The sequence below is a fragment of the Desmodus rotundus genome, chromosome 13 (genome assembly GCF_022682495.2).
Source record: "Desmodus rotundus isolate HL8 chromosome 13, HLdesRot8A.1, whole genome shotgun sequence".
Taxonomy (NCBI): Eukaryota; Metazoa; Chordata; class Mammalia; order Chiroptera; family Phyllostomidae; genus Desmodus; species Desmodus rotundus.
This window is the reverse complement of record NC_071399.1, coordinates 60,790,776-60,809,345: the sequence shown is the minus strand read 5'-3', so window position 1 is coordinate 60,809,345 and position 18,570 is coordinate 60,790,776. Positions and strand designations below refer to the sequence as shown.

The 18,570-nt window shown below is 36.7% G+C and overlaps 1 protein-coding gene across 1 annotated transcript in view; it reads left to right on the top strand.

Moving 5' to 3' along the window:
* DIAPH3 (diaphanous related formin 3) overlaps positions 1 to 18,570 on the top strand; it is a 455,761-nt gene that overhangs the window by 169,462 nt on the left and 267,729 nt on the right. Inside the window, exons 15-17 of the mRNA XM_053916803.2 lie at positions 2,629 to 2,733; positions 5,852 to 6,145; positions 6,712 to 6,826. Coding sequence (XP_053772778.1) covers positions 2,629 to 2,733; positions 5,852 to 6,145; positions 6,712 to 6,826 — 514 coding nt within the window. The remainder of the gene's footprint in view (positions 1 to 2,628; positions 2,734 to 5,851; positions 6,146 to 6,711; positions 6,827 to 18,570) is intronic.

Here is an 18,570-nt window from a genome sequence, read left to right as displayed (position 1 = left end):
CTAAGGCTAGTGGCTACCCTATGAAATAGCACAGCTATGGTGACAACAAGTAAGATGAGGCTGGGGGAAGTCCAGGTGATTTGAAGTTTGGTAAGCTATGGGTTTTTGTTGTTGTTAAAAATTTTTTAAAATCCACATACGAGGATATCATTATTGATTTTAGAGAGGGAGAGGACTGGGGGAAGAGGGAGAGAGAGACAGAGAGAAACATCGATTGGTTGCCTCCCGTACATGCCCCAACCTGAGATCTAACCCACAACCTAAGTATGTGCCCTGACTGAGCAACCTGGCCAGGGCAAGTGAGCTGTAGTTTTTAGAGTGAGAGAGTGATAACTACGTTGTGGTGGGTGATGAAGTGAATAAAGGTCACAGGTCAGAAACGTGAGTATGGAGGAAGAACACTTTCAAGAAGTTGGCTTTGAAGCAAAAACAGTATTCCAGTGACATGGGGTAAGTCAGAGGACAAAAGGACAGAGAAGTTCACAGTGCAATAGAGGTGTTTGTGACTTAGCCTGTTCCTGGGGATCCCTGGGTAATAGGAGGGCTTTGGGTTATCCTCTGAGATCTAAGCATGCTTTGGTGTGTAAGTTACTTGTTTCATCAGATTTAAAATTAGTATCTTTTTAAAATTACTAATGGTAGGAGGGGTTTGGGGGAGCTGTGGTAGGAACGGGGGTAGAAGTGGTAATGTTGGTGTAGTGTGCGAGAGTTAAAGGACACTTGGAGTGAGAGCATCGTGAGTCTTAGATTCACTTTTCTAACCTGTAGTTAGAATTGTAATAATATTTCTTATTTCATTGTTGTTTCGGTGATAAAATGCAAATCTGCTTATTTTTGTGCTTTAAATACTGTGGAACACGGAGAGGAGGAGACGATATATGTGTGCGGGGAGGGTGTCTATAGGAAATCTCAGCAAGTTTTGCCTGGTATTGTGGCTTTAAAAATAAAGTCTACTCTTCCTGAAAGTGACCAGAGGTGACCTCTGAAAATGGTTCCCTATTCATTTGACCCAGAAAACCCCACAAAATCATGCAAATCAAGAGGTTCAAATCTTTGAGTTCACTTTAAGAACACTCCTGAAACTGCCCAGGCCATCAAGTGTATGCATGTTCAAGAAGCCACCAAGTATTTGAAAAATGCCACTTTAAAGAAGCAATGTGTGCCCCTCTGTTGTTACAGTGGTAGAGTTGGCAGGCCCAACAGTGGGGCTGGACACAGGGTCGGGGGCCCCAAAAGAGTGCTGAGTTTTTGCTGCACATGCTTAAAAATGCAGAGAGTAATGCTGAACCTAAGGGCTTAGATGTAGATACTCGGGTCACTGAGCACACCCACATGAACAAAGCCCCCGAGACGCTGTGCAGAATTTACAGAGCTCGCGGGCCGATTAACCCATACACCAGCTCTTCCTGCCACGTCGAGATGGTCCTTCCTGAAAAAGAGCAGATTCAAATGGTTCCCAAAACAGAAGAGGAGGTGGCACAGAAGAAAGAGATATCCCGGAAGAAACTGAAGAAACAGATGCTTATGGCCCAGGAGTAAAGTCAGCGTCAAATAAATACTAATAAAAATTAAAAAATAAAGTATTAAAAAAAACTGTAAAGCATGATCTAAACATTAATTGTAGGAAGATAGAGTGGTTTCATCCAAATAACTCAGACTTTAAAGACATAAAATCTGGTTTTAATCACACATCTTTTACTTACTAGTTGTATGGTGAGAACTAGCTCTTTTTCTTGAGAGAATAAGATTCATACAGCCCTTTGTAAACTGTTCAGTTCCGTAATGTTGTTGTTTTTCTTATTGAGGTTTGTCTGTATTTTAAAAGTTCAGGCTATATTTGTGAAGTAGTTGCATTATTTTTAACTGATTGATTCTCCCCACCCCCCCCACTTTTAAAAGAGAGTCAAATACTTGTTACTGATTATGAGATAACACCCTAATGAAAATTTACTTATATTAGGAGAGGTTTTCAGTCATAATGATTGTAAGCTATTTGAATTCAAGATGGGAACTTATGATGAGTGGCTATATAAATTTAAAAATTCATCAGATTTACCAAACTTTATCATATACCTTCCTCCCACTAAGGACTTTGAAAGATTAATTTATACTTAATCTCTCAGATTAATTTCCAACAGATTAATGATAAATAAAACAGACTATGTTCTCTTAAATTGTTGCATTTATGTAATATTTACTAATAAAACATTAATATGGAATTCTCTTAAGTCATATTGATAAACTTTAGGTAAATTTCAAGTATACTTTTTTTTCAGGTAGAGGTCAGGGAACTCAGTACAATGCTTTGCTCTCTATTATTTTACACAAAGTCGTGCTGATATTTAGGGGCTTTCAAGAAAAATGCCAGGGTTGCAGATAACTGTGGGCCAGTTTCCTCTGGTGCGAGGAGAAGGTCACAGACTCCATCTCTGGCTTTGTCTGCCTGCTCTTGCGAATGATTTTGGTGGGGCTTAGAGAAAGGCTGTGGGTGACTTAGCGAAATGTACCATTCCTTTCATAAAAGTTTATGTTCTACTGACAGATGAGTACAGTCATATTTCTCTATAAATAGTGCTTTTTATTTCCATCTCTCTTTCTCTCTCCTTTTCTTCTTTTTTTCTTTTTTAGTTTGAAAAAGAGTTTGCCGACCATCAAGAAACACAGGCTCAATTGCAGAAAAAGGAGGCAAAGATTAATGAGCTTCAAGCAGAGCTACAAGCTTTTAAATCTCAGGTAAAATACAGTCTATCCAGAGTGAACTTCAGTATTGAAAGCTTACGAGGGGAGCAGAGGTATCTTCTAATATCTTCATAGCATCAAAATGCTTAAACTATTTTGCCACTGTCTTTCAATTTGCATTTTTAAGAATGTCTAAACTTTTCCTAACCAATCTGCTTCCTTATGTTTCATTTGGGTTGTGTTCGTAATGTCACATTTCCTACGTAATTAAGCATGAAGAATAAAAAAGTCTTTTCATCTTAGATTTGTCATTCATCACTGGTCTTTATCCTACTACAGGAAAGTATTGCTCTAGCTATTTATTTTTCAAGACCTTCAGCCTATGGGTACCTTGCAGTGAAAGATAACCTCTAGCTGAATAAGAACATTTTCTGATAATTTTTCAATTTTCAAAAGTAAACAGATTTAAATCATGACAAAAAAAAAAGAGAGAGAGAGGGCGAGCAAATCTGGATTATGAAGCAGATAGCTCACATACCCCCTCTACACATAAAACATTTAGATAGCAAGAAATGCATTATCTGCCTATTTTAAATGGATGAAAGTAGGGAGTAAGCAGGGAGAATATTCATAGCTAAATTTCTTTATGTATATTTATATATGGGATGATGAGCACTTAGTATCATTTTACTGTTTTCCTCTTATTCTAATTTATGGTTATGTTGAAATAGTCTGAGGTATACTATTTTATATATTGGTATACTGTTTCCTGTGTTGTTGGCATTTTTTTTAAAACTTAGTGGATAGTTTTGTTACAGAGACTGTTTGAAGATACCCTAAGGGAGAGTTCTCTGTTAGTGTTCAATTAAAAAAAATTAAAAGCTCCTACCTACTAATAAATTATTCTCAATTATCTTTTTTTTCTTTAGTGCACAAAATGAAAATGTAAGTTTATTGAACTTTCTTATATTTCCCAGGTGGTTCTTTGTCTTTCACATTAAAAGGAACATTTGATTGTATTTTATATTTCAGATAGAGTTACAGACAATGGCAGAAATATTTATGAAAAGTTTTCCCTGATCTGGGCTAATATAAATTTAAAGACTTTTCTTTTTAATTTCTCCCAGTTGAAGGGTTGATTATTAATGTATACTATAAAATTCCAGTTTATAAAAAACATGTTTACCGTCTTTGGATATCTTATTGCTGCCTGTGCTTTTATATAAAATGGCAATAAATTTACATTTTGAAACTGAGATTAAATCCTATGTTGTAAAAATTGTGGACAGTTGTATGGTATGTTTTTATGGCTATATCAAAGGAAGGCCTGGAATTAGGGACTTAATATTGGCCATCATATTCAGTTTTGAAGAACAACTGACAAATTCTTTGAATTAGTATGTGTTTCTCATGAATTATATGCATTTGTCTTAAGATACTTCTCTTTGATAAAAGCTATGCTGATGATGAAGGTTATGAGTAAAATATGTTCCGTTATCTTTGATTTCATTCATTTAGTCACTTAACAACCAAGCATTTCTAGGTGCTGGGAATATAATGGTGAGCAAGATAGTCACAGTGTCCAGCCTCATGAGCGAGGTATTTCAAGTCAACCATACCATCAAATGAACTAGTCGAGAGCCGAAATCCAACCATACCTTCGCTTTCAGATGTTAATAGTAAACTGCATGTATATGGAGTGCGAGTACAGTGTACATGCCTCCCCAACACCCACAGGGCAGTGCTGCCCAAGACCACCACACCCCAGAGTGGTACTAAAGTGAATGTTTTTGATAGGGCACCTTCTTTGATGTGTGCTTTCAATTTTTATGACACTTTTTCTTTGTGCTGATCTCAGATGTCAATTTCAGGCTTTTATACATGATCTATTTTTCATAATTGTGCCATGAAACTGGAAAATGATTTAACATTTATTAAATGTGCGCCATTTGCAAGGTTGTTTATATGTATGTATATGTGTAGTTCAGGATTGAAGTTAGAAATTTCAGGAAAATAATCATATCACAAAAATTAATCAAGAACCCAGAACTTATTTATGACAATCAAAATATATTTATTAACCTCTTACCATGCCATGGAACATAAGGAGAAAAGTGACCAGTGGACACATCTGGCTCTTTTTCACTCCTGATTTTAGCTTGCTTCCCTGTGACATTTGATGCCTTTTTTAGGGGACGAGGGTCATTCTCTTCACTTTTGACTCATGGCCCCGTGCTCGCCTTGCCTTTTTTCTCCTCTTGTCTTTAATTCATTTATCCTGCCCATATTTCTTCAATGGCTATCATTGGCCAGGCGCAACATCAGATGCTGGGGAAAGAGTAGCTATACAGGCATAGTCACTTCCCTCATAGAGTTATAATCTATTGAAGAAATAAATGTCAATGACTCCGTAAATGATTATGAAACACTTTTGGGAAGAGCTGTTAAGGAGAAGTGAAGGGTACTATTGGTGTGAAATGAGTGGTCAGGTAATGCTTTCCTGAGACAGGGATATGGTAGCTAAGATTGAAAGGTACAGGTGAAGAGGATGTTCCAGGTGGAAGGAATAACACAGGCTAGGAACCTGACCTTGAAATGAGGTTGGCACATACACAGTGGTAGAGGAAAGTCACGTGACCAGTTCCAGATCACGGCATGTCTTTGGAGGCCCTACTAAGAATTTTTTTTTCCTCAAGGGCAAAGGCATGATGTGGCAATAGTAGTCAAGTCTTTGTCTGGATTTAAAAAAAAAACTTACTTAAATGCCAGTGTTCTATAGAATTCTGAATGTAGAACTTTCTTGCTGCTGTAGACTCGGTACTAGGTGAACTTCCCCTCTTGCACAGCTCTAACTGTCCCTTAGAATCTGCTGACTTGCATACCTTTAGACCCATCTCCCCATTTCCTTCCTAGACATCTCTGCCTCGAGGGTCACAACTACCTCAAAATGGGCTCATATTTCTTTTAATTACATTTCTTTGAAAAGTTATAATTACAACTGGGAATAAACGTCACTGGAATTTTTAGGTTAAACCACATGAAATTACTAATACTCAGTTATTTTTGGTTTAAAATATTACATTATTTTTAAGGAAAGTATTTTTATGTGTTCTGTAGAGTGTTCTTAGTTATGTTTGTTTGTTTGTTTATTCCTTTATTTATCTCTCTCTAGTTTGGTGCCTTGCCAGCTGATATAAATACCTCTTTGTACCTGTCAAAAGAAAATGGAACTGAGCACCCAGCGCTGCTTCCTCCTGTGGCACCCCCTCCCCCTCCTCTGCCCCCGCCTCCACCCCCTCCTCCACTACCAGGAATGCCTCTGCCATTTGGTGGCCCTGTGCCTCCACCTCCTCCCCTGGGACTTCTCAGTGGAGGGAACTTTCTTCCACCTACCCTGCCATTTGGATTAAAACCAAAGAAAGAATTTAAACCTGAAATCAGCATGAGAAGATTGAACTGGTTAAAGGTAAAAATATTTAAATAAATAAAAATAAGTACATAAATGAATAAATGGAAGAAAACATACTGTTACCTAAATTAAAATTTAATTTTGTTTTTACTTATGTATAATTTCTGGTGAGAACCCTATTCAAAGTGAATTTAAATAAATAGCCTTTTAAAAAAAAGAAAAATACGTTGTAAGTGTTGAGACAAAGCCTTTTGCTCTCAACTAAGGCTTTCTAGTTTATAAATTCGGTGAAAGTCACGGTTAGTTGGTTACATAACCTTGGGAAATTCTGTGTGATGGAAGTTATAGGGCACATGAGCATTCTATTGAAGACTCTGAGAAGTATAATTGAGATGAAACAAACTTCCTTTCATTCAGCTTCCATCCCCAACTTTTTCCCTAATAAAAGTTTAACTTCCTGCAGAAATTGTATCTTGTTGAACACAGATTGGAGAAAAATCATATAGGGATTACTTCATAAATACTGGCTGGCAGCAGTGGGCCTCCGTGTCTGAACATAATGATTGTTCTGGGGCAGACGAAACACCCGTCTCGTTATGAATCAGTCTTCTCTCTGATTGCAGATCAGACCTCATGAAATGACTGAAAACTGTTTTTGGATAAAAGCAAATGAGAACAAGTATGAAAATGTGGATTTGCTTTGTAAACTTGAGAATACATTTTGTTGCCAACAAAAAGGTAAGTTTAACATCTTGGTTATTTTTTTTATTTGAATATTTTAACATGGCCACTTTTTATATATTAACTACTAGAAAGCATTATTTTAAGAGTCCTATATATATTTTTATTTTATTAATGGATACGTACATGATTTATTAAAATGAAATCTTTAAAAAGAAAATATTAGTTATCAAATGAGCAATTTTAAAAATGCACATGATTGATATAAAACTTAACTTTTCTATATAATACAGATCTTCAAAAAGTATATAGAAAATTTTCATATATAGATTTTCATAAAGGAGGATATTTTTAAAGATAATTTTCTCATGAAAAATTTTTTGTCAGTGAGGAATAGTATAAACAAAAGCAAAATGTGAGCCTTCCTCTAGTCAGATTTTAATATTTAATATTACAGTGACTGTCACATAGTTTAATTAGTATGAATCACATGGGATAGAAATAGCAGTTTTAAAAAGTGTCTTGAAAGTTAGCGTGAAACAGAAGTATGTGAGTAGGTTATAACATCTTTTCATTAAAAATAATGGAATTTATTTTTCAAATTTTTTCTGATTTTTTTTAAAAAGTTATATTTAGATATCAGTCTTTTTGTCTGTAAATTGAATTTTATTTTGTCCAATTTCATGGGCCAACATCATTTGTTTCAATGTTGATACCCACTTATACTTTTTGAAAATTGTTTATTCTATTACAGTTGTCCCAATTTCTTTTTTCCGTCCTTGGTTCCCCTTCCATTCAGCCCACTCCTCTCGTCCACAGTCAGTTCGCTCTCATTGTCAGTGTCCATGAGTCATTCATACATGTTTTTTGACTAGTTTAATTTTTAAGTGTTATATACCCTGGTTGGTTTTAGATCAGTGATTCCCTTTAATTTTCAAAAAGGAACCCATAGACTTACGCTCTTTGTGTCCCTGGGCTCATTGAGTGCAGAGAGAGCTGGAGTGGAGTGATTGTATTGAATGGAGATGGGAAGGCTTGATTTCTTAAAACGCCTACTGTGTATGAAGCACCACACTGGATGCTTTATGTATCTATTTTAACTTGATCATCACAGCAACTAAGGGATACCAAAAAAAATTCATTTACGTTCCTTTGAAATGCTTTTTAAAATATAAATGTAAATTAGGCACTCTTTCTAAAAAATAATTGTAAGTTAGAAACACTAAAAAGTAATTGTAAATTAAGGTAGTTTTCTATTATGTGTGGTAAATCCAAAGTCTTTAGCAGGTATTTTTGAGCACTATTGGTCTTGACTAATATAGTAAAATGATATATTTTTGATCTTTGAAAATGGGGAATTTTCTCAGCAAGCTTACCCTAGGAAATCTTGTGAAGTAAGCAGATCTTAATTGTACCTTTTGATTATGGAGAATCAAGATTTTCTTTGAATAAAATTAGTGTACTCTTTTGGCAATCAAAGCAACTTTATGGCAGTTAAAATGTATTTACATGTAAAAGACTTCGGAATTTCAGATTTCATAATCTAGAATTGATTACTTTCCCTTTTGCTTTCCTAGTAGGTGCAAGTGGAGGTACCTAAAAGCTATTTCAGTAATACTGCCATCCAGCTACTCTCTTTTTTTTCCATCTTTACTCTGATTACTTTCTTAATTAATGAGGCTCAAAAGGGAAACTTGTTAGCATGTCTTTAATTTAGCTGTAGTGTTAGCCCTAAATGAAATAATTGGACCTTTAAAAATTTCTTAAGTCATCTAACTTTAGCCTTGAGATTCAAGGCTGGAAAAAAACCAATGTATTTGCTCAGTCTAACACCCGTTGTAAAGAAAGGTTAAGGTGAGAAAATGATGAGCATTTTCTGAATATTGCGAACTTCATCCGTCTTGTCTTTGTACACGTTGTTCTCTCTGCCCCGAATCTCTCTTTCATTTGACTTGGAGGCTGGCAGAGGACTATGACTTCTGTTTTCTCACTTTAAATGGTACCTTCTCTTTTCTGTGACTGTGGATGGTATTTCCATGGTGAACAGAAAAGATGGGGAAGCCCAGGGTTGTAGTCCTGGGCAATGCTATCATTTCACAATGCCAACAGGAGACAAGCTATAAATGTGACTGGTTTTTTGTCTGGATTTAGAAGAATAATTTGTAGTAAGCATTAGTTGAGGACCCTCAGTTGAGAGTGCTTCATGTAGGAATGACTAGTAGTCAGTTATTTCATTGGAAAAGGACACTTATTGTTGCTTTCAGAAAATCAGGATTCTGTATAGGTATTTTGTAGCAAAGATGAGAAAGGAAGGCAGGAGAAAGTGTCTGGAAAGCTTAGACAGGACTAAGGGCTGGGGGAGTGGACAGATGGCTCCTTACGGTCTCTGTTCAGGGCGTGGGTGCTGAGGCATTAGGTCCAAATGTTAACGTCTACCAGCCCCTCATGTCTCCAAAGATTACTTTATTGGAATCAATTTTGTAATTTCTGCAGAATTCAAAATAAAACTAGTCACTTATTTATTGTTCAGTGCAAGGTAGAAATATAGTTGCTCTCCACTCCAGAGCAAGAAGGGGAAAGTTGAGGCCTGTCTGCTGGTTGATTTTCATCATTGGTTTGCATCACAACTTGGCAGGGAGGACAAAGGATTCAGATGGCCAATGATTTGTGGGGTTTTGGAGCAATTGATTTATCATAGTTTTTTTTTTTTTTTTTCCCTGAGTAACCCTTTTGATTAAGAATAGGGGCATTCTTGACAACATGGGTGGATCTCGAGGGCATTATGCTGAACAAAATAATGTGTCCTCTCTTACATGTGGAATCTGGAAAAAAAACCCCAAAGTCTCATGGATACAGATTGGTGATTGCCAGAGGTGGAGGGTGGGGGTGAGGTGGGGTTTGAGAAACAGATGGAGGTATAAATTAACTTTTTAAAAAGGAGAACCAAGGCTATTTCTCTGATTACAAAGGTGGTTGGATGTTCCTTCCCAGGCATTTAAGGTGGTAGATGCGAATCCTATGCATTTGAGGAAGGTAGGAGGGAAAAAAACGGAATTGAATCTAGTCATTTAAAGAGAACCTTAAAATTTTCTCTTACATACTCTTTATTTTTTGTTACAAAGTAATTTTTTTCTTACAGAAGGCACTGCTTCTGGTTTCTGGGACTTTTAGGTTTTAAAGCTCTTGTACCCTGAGAGTTAGTAAAGGGAGAAGGACTGATGATACCTATAGATCCCCTGCCGTGTGCTGGTCCATGAGCCAGGCCGTCATCCTCCTGTCACCTTGTTTAGTCTCTACCACATCTCTGCTGAGTTTTTCCTCCTGCAGACAGGTCTTACTCCTCAGAATACCTCCTGCCCCAGCTACTCATAGATAATGCAAGATACTCTAGGTAAGAGCTTATATATTCCTCTTTATTCATGTTGCTCTTTGATGCAGTCACCAGCCTGCAGTGTTCGTGGCGTGGTGGCTGACATGAGACAAATTCACATGGACGACCAAGTCCTGTGGAGGAAAAGGGACAGCACGGCCACTCTCTCAAGAGAAGGGCGTCCCGACCCCTGCCTTGACAGGCTTTTATTGCTTTTCTGGGCACATTACATTGAGGATGGTCCTCATTTACTATGCACAGGTTCGCTTTAGGTGGCTACCTTTTACAGAAGACAAAGGACAGGATGTTGCTAATTACATCAAAAAGGAAGGATATTTACAAATATAAAGGGAAAAGTGGTTGAACTGGTTACACTCATCCTTGGAAGGTTTAGCATAGGTTTTAGGAAGTTTCTTTAAAGATATGCAGTAATCGTTTGCTGTCTCAATTCAGGGTGAGGGAGTTTTAGCAAAAAGCACGTCTCAAAGAGGCCTAGGCACAATGAGGGCCTGATTCCCCACGGGAGAACCTATCCATGGGTGTGGGTCCTGTGTGCCGGACCTTGCTTTCCACTGGCCTTTCCAAATGGGAGCTGGGCCCACGCCACGTAGAATGGTGTCCTATAGTTCTTCATTATATCTCTGCCTTTTTTTTTTAGTTTGATTTTACTTATTTTATTTTTTAACCTTCTTTCCCTGTGACATCTGTAACATTATTTCATTGGGATAGTGCCTGTGTTGTATCTTACGGAGTACAGGAACCTCTCTCTAATTTTAAGATTGGTGAAAGACAGTGAGTGTTAGGAACAGAAGAATCTTTTGATTCCAAGTTTTGTGCTGCACACAGTCGATTCTGTGTGCAGATTTTAGTGCCAAAGAACCCCACATTCAGGGGAAAAATGGGTGAAGTGGACATTTGTTCATCGGGAAAGCATTTTACGAAAGGACAGCCAGTATCAGACCCCAAAGTGTCCACACCATCTGTCAGCAAACCATTAGCAAAGGGAGAAGTTTCAGGTTTAACGGACGTGGTCCGGGGTTTTCTGGAACGATAACCTCCCCTACACACTTTGTAAACAAATCTGGAAAAGCCAAAGCCTCCGAAGCAAAATATTGTCTTTAAAAATTATTTTCCTCAGTAAATGCATTTTCTTAATTGAGGAAAAACAGAAAAAAGCAGAAATGCTTTTCCTGTGAAATCAACATTTCTTCCTGACTCTGTTGAAGCTTTTTAAATGCCTTGTTTTCCTATTTAAGTATCTCACTTGGGTTTCCTTGTGTCTCTCAGTTCTAAATTTTTGAGATATGTCTTAGCTTTCCATATTTTAAATCCTTCTGAAAATAACTTGACATTTTTCTTTTCCTGTTTCTTTTTCTCATTTTTCCTCTCAGTCATCTGTCCCACTTTTTCTCTTTCCTATGTTTAGCTACTCATATTCAAGTCAACAGATATTTATTTGGTATACGTTGTATGTGGGGACGCTGTAATGAGAAAGGCAGGCACGTGCCGTTGTCGTGTTGCATTTACAGTCTCAGTGAGACTCAGTCAAGTTCAAGAATGAGGAATGGAACAGTAAGTGCTGATGTTGAATTTAGAAAAGAATGACATATTTTATGATCTTCGGCTTTTGTTAAGCATTAACAAGATTAAAAAAAGAACATTGTAGTCTCTTTAATATTTAATCACAATATTCATATACTGAACATTTGGTATCATCAGAATGATGCTAATGACCTGTGTATTTTTTACCAGATTGGAAGCATCTGTTGGTTAATTTTTACAGGCTGTTGGAAAATAGATGAAAGTATACTAACAGGTTATTGGTGTTGGATTTATCAACTAAAATGAATATTAATTACTTTCATTATTCACAAACTGTTAACTTAATAGGGATTAAAGGGCTTTCTCAAGGTAAATGGATTTTCTGATTCAGTTAGACTGATTTATTATGAAAGTGTGATTCCACAATGGTTAGCTTCCTGAAGCAATCACATTTTATAACAGGTGCATCATATTTGCCAGACAGGGCCAGTAAACTGTTTTATAAATATTTCTCAATTGACCAGTTTGGCGTATGGAAACAGTTAATGTATTATACAGTTAAAAAACAAATCAAGCTGAGATTTCTAACATCGTAGATCAGTGGATAAAATATTGGGGTAGAGAGTGATTGAACTATGGATTATCCCAGGGACTTGGCTGTGTTCGGGATGTTGCTTTGTATTAGAAACACAGTTTATTCCTCTGTATGAACAAAAGTGTACAAAAAGTACTAGACTACCTCACCAGCCTTCATTCAGATGAACAGTAGAATTTCTAACAGAGCTGTATTTCTTGGGAATGCATGTTAATAAAGAGATGATGCCAAAATTAATGTAATATATCTTGAACTCCTTTAAGATTTCTAAAAAAAAATTGACAAACACTAATTTGGAAAGATTTGGGAGGAAGTCAGTGGAGAATTAAATATTTCTCTAGGGATTTATCATTTGTTTCTTGTCTGTGGCTGAATTCATCATTTGGTTCTTTATGTCTTTATTTTCAAAAGAACTAAAAACTTAAGGAAATTATGAAGCAGGCCAGGAATGTCTTGTTTCACCATTAGAAAGTATCTCATTGTTACCAATTATATTGCACTCTCTTGGATCCCTGAAGGAATAGCAAATGATTCTGAAAGCTTTTAGAGAAATAGAACCTGAAGAGAAAGGCTGTAGAGAGTTTTCTTAGCCTGGAGCCACAGAGAACGTTCAAGTCCACAAAATGCCTTAGTGATGTGCTTAGTTTTACTGCCTATCTTTGGCATTTTGAAGGTCCCTGTAAATAGGAGTATTTCTTGTATATTATACAGGTTCTATAAATCGAAAGGGAGGAGGATTGAACTTGTATTATGGGGGGGATGTGCCCATAAACATAGCTTTTTTCCACTCCTTTTTTTTTCTCTCCTCTCATTTTCTTCTTCCACTGTAGAGAGGAATGGTATCAGGGCATTAGATTCAACTCGAGCCACTTGACTGGTGAGGGGATGCGGTATCCTTTCTGTGCTACAAGTTCACCTTAGTATTTTAACTCTGCTAGAAGTTTCAGTGGTCTAACTGTACTTACTGTCCCTTAACAAAATTGTAAATCCATTCCATTCCATTGTTACCATATACCTTTCTCCCCCAGGATTTCTCTTCCATTTCCTGTGTCTTCTCTCTTATTCCCTGTTTACCCTGTGCTTCCCTGTTGCCCTGTGGTTGCTCAAAGTAACCCCTTTGCCTTGTCTGCATTATGTTCTACTACTTCAAACTCCCACTCATAATTAGTGCACAGAATTATCCATCTGAAGATGTACCGTATTTTGTCAAGTATAATATACAGTATTTTGCCCAAATTTTTGAGAGAAAAATAAGGATGTGCATTATATATACATGGGTAGTTCTAATTCCATATCTATATAAATGTTTTTAATTCTTTTATTTATGCTTATGCATTAAAAGTGTACCTCTAGAAAGCAATAACAGTATCTCACGTATGCACAATAATACCCTGGATTACGATGATCAGTTTTATTTCTAAATATAAATAAATACAAAATTGAATTAAAAGATTAAAATGAAACTTTTTTTTCCTGAAAGGGCCAAAAATGTGGGCACACATTATACCCGGGAGCATATTATACAAGGCAAAATACAGTAAATGAGGCTCATCCTTCTGAATGCACTATTTTAATCTTAAAATGATATTTGTAAATCTGTCTCTCTCCTCCACTCCTCCCTGCCCCCTAGGCCCACCGCCCCACACAGTGCTTGCCGGGCTTGGAAGAGCCGGGATCACGTGGAGTTAGTATTATGACCTCACGCCGTCTGTGGAGCACAGGGAGAGAGTGGAGCATAGCGGGAGAATCAATAGTAGATGCAGGGGCTTCATGTTAGATGAAATGCTAAAGGAGGTTGATATTAAATGGTGTAGTACATTTTTTTTATAACAGAAAAAAACCTTTCTGTATGAAAATAAATTTATTACAAATTTTATAACATTGAATTTCCTAAATTAGATGTTGATGCAATTATATATTCACAGGTTTAGGTGCTGGGTATTGTTTGTCCCTCAAGAGGAAATCATTTGGGCATATGGTCTTGTACATTGTAAGGTTCTCGGTGCATTTACCACAAGCTTTCACATATGTTTCATGGTATCTGAGAAGAGCACCAGGTTAGAGACCTTCGGTTATCACAGCTCCAACTTGTCTAAGTGCATGTCTTTGTTTTAAAAGAATGGCTTTTTCAAGCCAGAGACACGCTATTCCAGGAGTTCCTAACTTGAGGTATTAGATAAGGAAAAAACAGAAACAAACCAAACACAACATTATCACTTTCACTAACTTCTAATTGAAACATAACATTTTCTTCAATTATAAATCTAGGCAACAAATACAGTAGTACCTATGCCTTTTCTACCTGTAGAGTACATATATCATTTTTAAATCCACTTTAACAGCCTGTTGTTATGCATTTGTAACTCAAAACATATATCAAATCTGGAAAAATATGAAAATTTTAATTAAACAATAAAACAGTATTAACATTTTTTCTTTTTTTTAGCAGCTATGTTTACTTCATTTATGTAATTTTATTTGCTCCCAAACCAATCCTGTGAAAAAACCAAGGCAAATACTGTGTCCATTTTATATTTAAGAGAAAGTTCTACTTCTCAAGTGAAGCTCCGCTAAAAGGAGCAGCCACTTTGAATGGAATACAGATGTGAGTCTAAGGTGCGTGCTCCTTGCACTATGCCACACTGCTTCCCTGATTTCAAAAAAAAAAAAATATGTTTAATTTAAAGTGCTCTTCTTTGATTTAAAATAATTTTCCTCTCATCTCCTGCCACCTTATTACTATCCCATAGCAGTTCACCCTCATCCCACAATTTATATTAAAGGTTTTAAAAACTTTCCGTCTTAAGACAATCTTTCATCATTTGGTACCTCTATTCACTTCGGTGAGTGTTTGAGCTGTAAATACTAACACCAGACTATGGAGTGTATAAGAGAAGTGAGGGACTATGGAGACCACCCTGCCAATAAAGTGACCCTGGCTTTTACAGCTGTAGTTTTTTCCTCCATAAAACAAGGAGATAATATCCATCGCACAAGGTTTTTGTGAGGATTATAGAATTAATATTTTAAAGCCTCTTTTGCAGAGCGCAGCTCATTGTAGTTGCTCGGGAAATGGTAGCTGAACTTAAATTTTGAGAATGCAGGCTCATTTCTACTTGTAAAGTTTGGTGTATCATCTCTGAATCTTCCACAGTTATTACCAGCTCAATGATCTCCCTCCAGCTCTGGCCTCACCTCCAGATGCAGCTTCTTAACCATGAAACTGCTGTGTTAACTGATTATTAATAGTCGCATCTGATGTAACATTGGTCTGTGCCATTAACTGTAGAAAATAGTGATAGAAGATTATTCTGCACACCTTTTTTCTTTCATTTTTGTGTATGTCTTAACTGCCAAATGATTTATTAAGTTCCTGTAGAAAGGGATCTGCTGAATCAGGAATAAACATAAAGAACTGTTTGGAGTTTTATTCCCTCCTTTTTAAAATTTTTTTTCATGATTTACTTTCCTTTCAGTTTATGAGTCATTAATACAGCTGCTTCCCAATGATTCTGTAATTTTATGAAATTTAAAAACAACATTTTAATTTTGCTTTTTTGGTGTGACTCAGTTTTTGAACATTGAGCTGATGCTCTAAAAGGGATCTTGAAAAGCTCATTGAGTTCTTTATAAAAGCTTACTGGTTCTTGTTAATAATTCATTACTATATTTAACAGTTATTTACAGTTACAAAGATTTGTGAGGATTGTGTGGATGGCTTAATATAATTATGGAACTGGGATGCATTAAGATGTAGGAAACCTTTAGCTGGTAGGCAAATATGAATGCCAAGTAGAGCTTATGGCCTAAATTCTCCCCAGGGTTTGCAGGAAGGTAGGCAGCTGTTCATTTTCTTGGCGTGCTAGCAGAAGGTTCAGACGAGTGATGATTGTTCCTTTTTTTCTCTTCCAGCTTTGTGGTATAAGCCAAAAAAGTGTTTTGGTGCATCATGCATTTGTTGAAATTCTATCCTTTTGACCTATTAAGAACTTCAGTTGGTTCAGCCTAATTCTTGTTTCCTAAACCGGTGACAAATTAAGGAAATACATAAAGAGCTTTCTTTGGTTTATAGTTTAATTGAAAATGAATATTGGCATTTCTACTTCTCTAATAGCTTGTCAAGTAATGGATGAGGCTGAAAAACTCTGGAAGTGCAAAGTTTTATCTCAGAATGACTTGTAGCCCCAGAATGACTTTGGAATACTTGGAATTTTTCATACTGCGTAGGTGTATATGAGCCAGTCTTTTCTATTGATTCTATGAGGAAATTTGCTTGTACATAACAGTGCCCCAGTTAAAAGTGGTTTACACAAGTGTCGTTGGTGGTCTCAGAGTTTGTAAGCAATATTCCAATTATGTCAGGACTCTAGGTAGCTTCTTGTCCATTTTCTTAGCTTTCTCTCCAGTTTCAGCATAGCTTAGCTAGCAAAGATGGGAGTGGTTATGCTCACCAATGGGGACGTAGGGGAGAATTCATTTCTTGCCTTTTTCACCTTCTAGAAGCCACAAATATTCCTCAGTTTGTGGCCCTCCTTTCTCTAATCTTCAAAGTCAGAAGTCACTCCTCAGAGGCCATCTCTCTCATCTGACTTCCCTGAGTACAGATTCTGACCTAAGCCAGAAAATATTCTTTTAAAGACTCCTGTGATTAAATGAGGTCCACCTGGATAATCCATGCTAATTTCCCAATTTTAGGTTCTTTAACTTTAATCACATCTGCAAAAGTTCCCTATTCCAAGAAAGGTAACATCTGAGGTCTGTCCGGAAAAGTCCAGCCATTGTTAATATAAAAAGAAAGGTTTGTGCGGCATCGATGTAACCTGGCAGCCAAGGGGAGCAGACTGGAAAGCGAATGTGTGAACAATGACAACTTCACTGTACTAGTCAATGGGGGTGGTAGACACTGTTGGATGAAGCATATACACACTGTGTCCGTCACATTCAAAATGACTGAGTGAGTCGAGCAACGAATCTGCGTCAAATTTTGCATTAAGCTTGAACATTCCTCTGTGGAAATTATTTGGAAGATTCTGAAGGCCACAGCTATGGGCACCTGGTGATTGGCAGCTTCATTATGACGGTGCACCCGCTCGGGCATCACGTCTGGTACAGAGTATTTTGGGGAAACACCCAGGTGACTCGGCACTCCTGCAGCCCAGATTTCGTGCCCTGTGACTTCTGGCTTTTACCAAAACTAAAATCACCTTTGAAAGGGAAGAAATTTCAGACCTCGATGAGATTCAGAAAAATATGATGGAGCAGCTGATAGCAACTGGAAGAACTATGTGAGGTCCCAAGGTGCCTACCTTGAAGGGACTGAGGCATCATTGTCCTATGACAATATTTCTTGTATCTTCTTCAATAAATGTCTTTACTTTTCATATTACATGGCTGGATACCTTCTAGACAGCCCTCGTATTTCAGGTTCCAGGGACGAGGACATGGACATCTTAAGATTTGATCCTCCTCTTTGGCAGAGGAGGATGGGGACTAGAACAACTGGATGCCATAAAATCTCAACATATTACAAGATACTTGGCCCTACTAATTTCACTCATTATGATCCTCACTTTCATTTAACCCTGAATTCCCTTTGCAGGAATGCCATTTTAGGGTCCTGGGGCATTTTGACTTAACTCTTTACATCATTTGTTCTGTTCACTGTTTATTGAGCTTTAGGTCTTCACAAGTTACATGAACGTATGTTTCTGTTACCACAGCGAAGTGCCTTTCTGGAGTTTTAGGAAAAATCCTATGTCTTTCCAAGTGCCAGGCAAGGATTTTCCCCCTTGTTATTGAAATATACTATATTTAATTACTGTGCAACAGGCATCATCATTTACTGTATATTTTCCAGTTTGTAAGGTATGCTATTCATTTTGTTTTTTCTGGGAAATTGTTCAATTTTCTATCTATATTTTTAACCTCATAGTTGTTTTTTCTTCAAACCAGAAATGCCCTCCAAAAACTTAGGGTAAAGTACCATGGGCATTTAAAAAAAATTGGTTTTTGACTTTTACTTGTTATTATGTATTTTAAGAAAGAAAGACTGATTCTAATTTAGGAAAACAAATGTATTATATTTTATACATTATTAACTTTTGGGAGATAACTATTTCTACATTGTTTCTTGTAAAACTTAATAGTTTCCTTAACCTTAAATGTTTCTTTATGTTTTAAAGTACAGCTTTTTACTCTTGTTTTATGATGTTTCACAGCATATTTTTATCCAAAAAATATTTATTTTTATGTGATAGAGACTTTGGGAAGAGAGACCTTTTTGAATTCAACTAT